General features: G+C 39.3%; 1 protein-coding gene across 1 annotated transcript in view; it reads left to right on the forward strand.

Moving 5' to 3' along the window:
- The window catches only part of SYAP1 (synapse associated protein 1), an 18,857-nt gene that overhangs the window by 9,714 nt on the left and 911 nt on the right, over nucleotides 1-8,232 (forward strand). Inside the window, exons 6-8 of the mRNA XM_009325495.1 lie at nucleotides 777-922; nucleotides 6,048-6,106; nucleotides 7,079-7,226. Coding sequence (XP_009323770.1) covers nucleotides 777-922; nucleotides 6,048-6,106; nucleotides 7,079-7,226 — 353 coding nt within the window. The remainder of the gene's footprint in view (nucleotides 1-776; nucleotides 923-6,047; nucleotides 6,107-7,078; nucleotides 7,227-8,232) is intronic.

Raw genomic sequence — 8,232 nt, forward strand, 5'->3', positions numbered from 1 at the left:
TCTCTCCCTACCTCCCTTCCTTTTTCTTTTTTCTTTTTTGACCTACACACCTTCCTCCCCATGGGTCTTAGCATTTCTGGCTTCTGTTCCCTCTAGGTTAAGGTTGGGTATTTTCTTGCTTGCTTGGAGGATTATCAGAGGGAAACGTTACCTAAGAAATGGGATAGTCTCCCACTTACCAGAGCTGGTCATTTCCGAGATGGCAGTTTCTAGCTACTGAAGGTCCTGCAGACATGCTGAAAGATGTTCAGATAGTGAAATAGTTCTGCTGCAATGTAGGAATGGCTTCTGCCTGTAGATCAAAGATGTTTCAGTTCCACCTGAGGTCTAGGGAAGATGTAGACCAATACGGTTTGACAATGATAGAATGTTGGTTTTAGAGAAGAAGTGAAGAGAACAGGGTTATTTGGCTTGTTGGGTTTGTTAACATAATTTGGCAAAAGAGATGGAACAGCATAATATTTTTCCAAATTATGTATTGCTGCATGCTGTTAATCTTTTTCTGAAGACATAACATTATTATTATTATTATTATTATTATTATTATTGTTATATGTTCAAGCCCATTGTAACTGTCTTGTAAGAGATCAAGAACTTCTGCAATGATGGATATTTTTAAACTGTGTTAATATCACAAATTTCTTTTTTAAGTTTTTACTTAAATGGCAGCTATGTCTACTCCTTCCCTCTGCATATTTAATTTTATTTCATTTCTAGATTCTAAAAGGAACCATATTTCCAAATGTAGTAATCAAAGTCTTGTTTGTTCTCTCTAGTGTAAAGGAGGAGGTGTTCTGGAGAAATTATTTCTACAGGGTGTCCCTAATTAAACAGTCTGCACAACTCACTGCACTTGCAGCTCAACAGCAAGCAGTTGGAAAAGAAGAGAACAAAGGCAGAGAAGAGGATAGTCAACTGAAAGGTATGGAAAGGATTTGTTTTAACACAGCTCATTAAGTTAGTGTCACGCATACTGACTGTATGCATCAGGTGACATTGTATTTTTATCCTGGATTTCCTGTTAAATCAGTGCTTTTCTCACCATACTTGGTGTGTTTGTCTGGATGGGGGAAGAGGAGGCTCCCAGCGCTTTTAAGCCACTTTCCAATTTCAGCCAACTTTGTCAGAAGAGTGGAAATCTCAACAGATGAAATTTTGTACTGGGCTTATAACAGCTCAAGACCACTAGTGGTTTCTGGTGTGCTTTTCTGACTTGTCAGAAAGAAGTAGGAGGTACCTTTGGTTCACCTGATAAGACAACAGGTACTAGCCAACCCAGCCAGCTGGCACATGGTTTGCTCTCAGCTTTTGCTTAGGCCTCAGGCCAAACAGAAGTTAGTGAGTGGTACGGGGGTAGAATTCCTGTGGTGGTGGAGGCAGAGACGCATGCAGGACGTGGAAAGGCCCACAATGTATTATAGAAATGGAGGGAGATGGGGACCAGGAAGCTACCTGGGATTCAACCTTGAGATGAAAAAGCCACTTCAACGTAGGTGTCTTCAGTTACATTGATCAGTTTGTACAGGTGATTCTTACTGACCCTCTTATGAATGACTGGGCATCTTTATCTGCATGCAAACAAACTCTGCAAGGAGGAATATATGTAGCTTAAAGAGTATAAAGCAGTTACTGGCGAAGACACAAAAGATAACTAGTAGCTCATTAAATCCTGGCTTAAGCTAAGTACGCTTACCACCCCTGGTAAGACACCTGAAGAATCTTGGCAGGCTGGGTAGGCATTAGGCAGAAGGAGAAAGCCTTCGCTGCACCTTGGAACAGATTCTCATACCCCCAAGATCAATAAATTGTCATCATCTATGAAATCCATTAATGCTCGTGTCCTGTTGACACTGCTGGCCTGACTGATAACCAACTGATCGCTGCCAAGTTAGCTTTCCATATTGGTATTTCTCCTCTTGAGTCCTTGCACTACTAATGATCCCATCTTTCTAAACCTACCTCAGTTTCTAATTTCACCTTTCTTATCTTTTTACAGACTTTCTCACAGTTCTTTTGCACAACTTGGTAATTTTCTGCACAGTCTGAGCTAAGGTTACTCAGCTGGGCCCTGGCTCCTTGGACACAGGCAGCTGAACCTTGGGATGAAGGGGAGGTTGCAAAGGGAGTTACAGAGCCGGGCTTGCATGTTGCATAGAAGATACCTTTTAAAAAAGGACTGTAATAGTTTCCTCAAGCTTGTGTGTGTGTGTGTGTGTGCGTCTTTGCTGTCAGTTTGTCTCATTCTGTTTCTCATAGGTTCTGGTCAGAGTGCGCGTGTGTTAGCACAGGCAAGGTCCCCATCTAGAATGAACAAAGTAGTTTTCTCCGAGTTAAAATCCAAGCAACGCTGACGAGACAGGTCACTCCAGAATCTACTGCAGGCCACGAGGCACCAATTCTGATTTCTTTTATCCAGGACAGTTGTCTGCTGTCCCAATGGGCTATATACAATCAAACATTGCAGCATGTCCCCATGTTGAACAGCATGCTGTCTGTCAATCGTAGAAACACTACTCATGCTATTTCAGGCTTTGTAAGCTTAAAAAAAATCATGGCCTCATTTGAGCGTATTACATGGAGCACAGAGGAGATCTAGGCCAAATGTATGCAAAGTGACCACAGGCCATGTGCACTCCAGAGGATGCTAGCCTTTGAGGAGAGTATACTATTGCCAGCACACGCCAGTGGGCTGTGGGGAGCAGGGTTCCCTCCCTGGGAAGATCTGCAAAGACAATATAGAAATAGCCCAACATGATTTACGTGTTTACTACAATGCTGTAATTCTTTTTCTCAGTATAGTTCAAAAGACTGCTTTAAGCGAAGGATTACGGAACTTGTGTTTGGTTTTGTTTTTTTTCTGTACCTTTAATTTAAAATATGTGCAGGTTAAAAAATGAAGTTGAGAATTACATGATAGTGAATCTTCCTACTGTTTTCGTAGTTTTGTAAGCATGTTCTTTGCTCTCCATAGACACAGAAGAGCAATAGAGGAAATGTGATTATATGGAGAAACAACTGATCAGTTTTGTGGAAGCCGAGACTTAATTTTTTTCCTCGTGTAAAAGAGCTACTCTTAAATGTCCTAGACTAACTCTTTCATCGTAGCAGAAAGCTTTTGTCTTTACCTTTCAGTGCAGACTCTATTTAGGCTCATTTCCTACTTACCTGTTCATGTCATGTCACTTCCACACTCCCACCATATTCAGCTCCCATTTTTGTCATTTTCTATGAGCAAACTGTGTTTACTGTTACCCTGTGCAGGTGCCATCAACTCAGGAAATTGCTGAGATTCTCATAATTTCATAAACTTTTGCACCTAACTGGCATCTAAATGCATTTATCTAATTTTCTTTCTTGTATTTATTGTTGTGATTTTTTTTATCTTTTTTGGATTTCTGTTCCTCTGAATATTTTATTACACCAACTGATAGGATTATATTATAAACTATTAAGAGTAGTGACTGTCTTCTCCTCCGGTTTCTGTAGTGCCTCACAATAGATCTTTGAGTATTGGATCCTTTCATTTGCTACTGCATTTAGTCCTTTGTAGAGAGGAAAAGGTTGCATTTGGAAAGATAAGAAGCATAAATTCTGCCAAAAGATACTTTCTTCACTGTTCTTTATAAGCATATCCTCTGTGAAGTCTGTTTACTACCAGTATGCTTCCCCTTCCCACTGAGCTTTTTATTTGATTTCTGTTTCTGCATATCATTGCTTCAGTAAACCAATTTCAGGAAAAAAGCAAGCTGACACTGTCGTGGCCGATTGGCTAGTCAAATAGAAGTTACTCTGTTGTTAATTACAGTGCTGAAGGTTTCCTTTATGCAAGCTAAATATGTAGTTAAGTGGGCAGTCTTAGACTGTAAGTTCCTAGGGCAGCATAACCTCCTTTTTTTTCTTTTTTTTTAACAGTACAATGCTCACATTTGCCAAACTATAGCTGTTTTAATTGAAGTGTCTCAACTCTACAGCAGAGATGGCAACTGACCCTATTGAACAACAAAACTGTTATCTTTGAGTCATCCAAACCCTTGGAAATTGCCAGTCAAAGAGAAAGTTGCTGGATAATACCCAAAGAGTTATTCTAGTAAAATTACCATTGTGACTGAAAACAGAACATATCTTCATTTAAAAAAAAAAAAAAGGAGAAAAAAAAAAAAGCACTGTCTTTTGGCTGGTTGCGGATCTCATACAATTCAGAAGACCAGTATAGGATACGCAGATAAATTTACTGTCGTAATGACTGTATATTCTGTAATGACAAGGATACATTTACCAGACTGTAGTAAATATGTGTTTTGTTTGATTTGAAAATTGCATAGATTTGGGAAGCTCTGAATCATCTGTGTCACTTTTGATTTAAATAACCTTTTTGAAGGTTGGATTCCCTAATTGGAGGCTAAAACTGGAAGTAATTGCCTGTTGGTAACTCTTCATAACGTTCAGAGTTTCTTCTTAAAGCTGACTGACATCTATAAAATAGAATTAATTGCCTTCCATTTTTATCTGTCTGTCTTCTTACCTGCTGTTTTCACAAAGTTAAATTAGCATGGCTGATATGAAAGGGAAAAAGAAGGGACAAATGGAAGACACTCTACGTTCTAGTGTAGAGACTATATAAGATCTATAACAAAATGCCAAGTTCTAGTCCTTCTCCAGGTGTTAGTAACTATTTACTTGGGAATGAAGTTACCTCAGGGGCAGAGAGCACATCAGCAGTGGAAGAGTTGATGCCAGGCCAGTAGATCCAGAACAGTGCTAATGGTACGTATAGTCCCATCAAACTGCTGCATGGCCCAGTGCAGAGCTGCTGTGCCGCTTCTGCGTGAGAGCAGCAGATGGAGCTTGAGGCACCTCTCTTGCACGGTGCTTTGGGCACTCGGTGCTGAACAGCGAAGAGTTAGTGCCATGTTCTGCAGCTTCCCGGAGCAGGGAGTGCTGGAGCCTGTTTGGCTGTGGTGTTGGGTGCAATAACAGGTCCCCTGAAGACTGGGAAGGGGAAGGAAAAGAGAGGATGGGACAGAGCAGTGGGCATTGAGTAGGTGAGCTGTATAAGCAGTGACAGCTACCAATTAGGGAATTAGTTTAATTAGAGCTGCTCTTAATTCTAAAAATTAAGCCTGAAAAAATTTCCCCTTCGGAAATTGCTGAGTAAGCAGGAAGGGTCCACCTGGGCGCACTGCAGTAAGCAGTGCAGCAAGCTCAGAGCTGCTTTGCGTGTTTAAACAAATAGAACTGCTAAGCAAGCACTCCATCACTACCACAACCTGCCCAGTATGTTAATTGTTCTTGCAGCCACCTGGCTCTTTATTGTGACTCCTCTACCCTGCTAGTTGCACAAGGAGGAAAGCTGAGGTGTTCCTTTACCTGCCAAGAAGAAAGATCTGTCCTTGCTTGTAAACAATCATTGTCTTCCTAGTACCATGCTACTAAATACAGAATGCACAGTGAGTTTTCTTAGGAAATTGGGAACAGCTTCTAGGGTTTATGTTTTTCAGTGACTTCCTTTGCCTGTGTGAAAGAAGGTAAGGCTGCGGAGCACTTGCGCTCGCGTGTGTTTAGGGGTGTGCATACAGATGTAGTCTGGTACACCTCAGAGTAACTAGTGCCTGTGTAAGTAGTAGTACCCAACCAGGGGAGTTTGGGAACTTCTATGAGAGGCAGTAACTGGATTTCGTGACCAAGTCTACACCTTTGTAACTTTAAAGATCTTGTGACGTGGTGTAATTTGTGTTTTATAGAAGACATTCTTTCCCATTCCCAACTGTTCCTATTTATGTAGTTCTTTGGATCGTTTTGAGGGGCGGAGGGGTTCCTGTGATTTAACTTTGGAGTTATAATTGCTAAATTTGCCTTACTTAAGAATAGAAAATTGCTTCTCTTCTGTTTTGTTGTTGCAAATGCTTCACCTATGGCTGAATTCAGCCTTTCACCACCAGGATTCCTTAAAACTTAAAATACAATATTTCCTTGTACATTTAATAGCTATGCAGAATAAAGATCTTTACATACTTAAATGTAATCTACCTTTTTCTCCCTCTTGACAGAAACAGTACGGCCAAAAACACCACCTGTTACAATAAAGCCTCAAATAAAATCTCAGGAGGTAAAAACGCTGTTATATTTTATCTGGTATTTAGTATGTGAAACTGTAACTTAATAGGTAATTATGCATCTTTTTGAGTAAGTTGTGCTATGAAACCATAATAATATCTGACACTCCTAACCTGCTGCTGTTCTGCTGTGATATTAATTTTTAGCGCATACACTTTAAACTTATTTTCAGTAGAAGAAACGGTAGTTTATCTGAAGAATACTTTCATTAGTATACTGCACCTTATAATAAAACATGTTTTTACTCTGAAGAGTGACGTTTCCAAAATGTTTGGAGTAGGTTTGCATTGTATTTAGACATGAGGGATACCTTCATAAAAATATGTGTGCCATGTTCTGGCCAACTCTTCAGCAGTTGTCAGGCTTAAGGAAATCTAAATGACGCATTGCAACAGCAACATCATTTTACTGCAACGGCAAGAAGAGTTTTGCTTGATACTGCAAAAACCTTTAACTTAGGCACATAATGACCCTTGTTCATTTCTGGATTGTAAAATCAGTGCCAGAGAACACTCTTGGCAGAAGCAGAGCTGTGCACTCACTTGCCAATAATACGCAGTGGACTAAATTAAGCTAGAAAGATTTCCAAAGAACAGTCCTCTCTTGATCTTATTTGTGTGTAGAAAACTGTTACTGAATTGTGGTATTAGTCTTGGGTACTGTTCTAAACTACTGAGTTTATTACTGAAGATTACAAAAACAGAATTGAAGTTGTTAAGAGAACACAAAAAGGAGCCTAGGATGAGAAGCAGATCATGTATAACTATCTAACATTTTTGTCTGTACAAAAGTACTCTTAAAGAAAAACAGCCCATAAAGAAAAAGAGCTGTCAGAGTAATGCATGTGGTTTGTTTCTTCGCTGACTCTATTGAAAATGCAGTCAGTCACATGAGTGAAAGTATGTACTGGTGACATTTTCCTTCCCCTTTTTGGATAAGCTTATACAAAACTCTCTTACTGCAGGACGAGGAAGAGATTTCCACAAGTCCAGGTGTATCAGAATTTGTGAGTGATGCTTTTGATGCCTGTAATCTGAATCAGGAAGACCTAAGAAAAGAAATGGAACAACTGGTGCTAGACAAAAAGAGAGAAGAGACTTCAGTAGTAGAAGGTAAAGCCATTATTACCTTCTGTGTCTTAAATACAGTAATTCTAAGATAGATTGATTTTTTTTTTAAATTGTAATTCAATTTAGGAAAGTCGATTTGTGACCATTTTTCAAAGTGTATGAAACAACCTGCAATGAAATATTGCAGAAATTAATGATAATTCTTACCACAGTCGAACCACGTCTTATACAGAATGTTAGCCCTGAGGAGTTTAAATCCAAAGAACCTAACAATTTTTAGGTGGCTCTTTTATGAAAGTGACAGTGGAGTATTTTTTTCTGTCTACCTCCTCCTTTCCCTGCCTTCTCTTTCACAGGTCCTTATGTGTACGAATTTTTCTTTCTTTAATTGACATCCTTGTAGGTAAAGTACAGTATTTGGAAGTCAGGCTGTGTTCTCTTCTTGTGACACCAGCTAAAAAGGCAGTATTTGCACCAGACTGTGAGCCTGCAGATGCCTCTGCTGTAAAAGGTTTACATGCATTTGTAACAGTTAAAATTTAACAAATAGCTTTGAGAATGATGAGAAGAAATAAAGTGGGGCTTATACTTAAAATAATTCAGAAGAACTAGTATCAGTGTAAAAAGCATACAAACAATCTGTGATGATGTGACTCTGGCCATACACAATGAACTATTTACCTTGAGGACACTTGTATCTGCAGATGCTTATCATAATACCATTTTCAGAATTCATCTTACAATGTGTTTTGGATGTTGCTGAATCCTTGTTTTCTGAAATCGTTATTTTTTCCAACACGTAGCCAAGCTTGAGGGATTCTTAAAAGTAATATCGGTTCCTTGCATCTAACTTGTTGATGCAAGTGTTTCAATAAGTCACTAATGTGTAATTTGTTCAGAGAAATCTCAGCTGGCCTTACTGACTTGGACTGTGGAATTATGCACCTTCATATCTAGGCTGAAGTACTAACCAACATGTAACACATCAAACACCCATCTCCTCCCCCATACTCTTGCATATGATAGTTAGAGCTAATTAAAATGGAAA

Source organism: Pygoscelis adeliae, unplaced genomic scaffold (genome assembly GCF_000699105.1).
Source record: "Pygoscelis adeliae isolate BGI_AS28 unplaced genomic scaffold, ASM69910v1 Scaffold386, whole genome shotgun sequence".
In the NCBI taxonomy this organism is placed as follows: Eukaryota; Metazoa; Chordata; class Aves; order Sphenisciformes; family Spheniscidae; genus Pygoscelis; species Pygoscelis adeliae.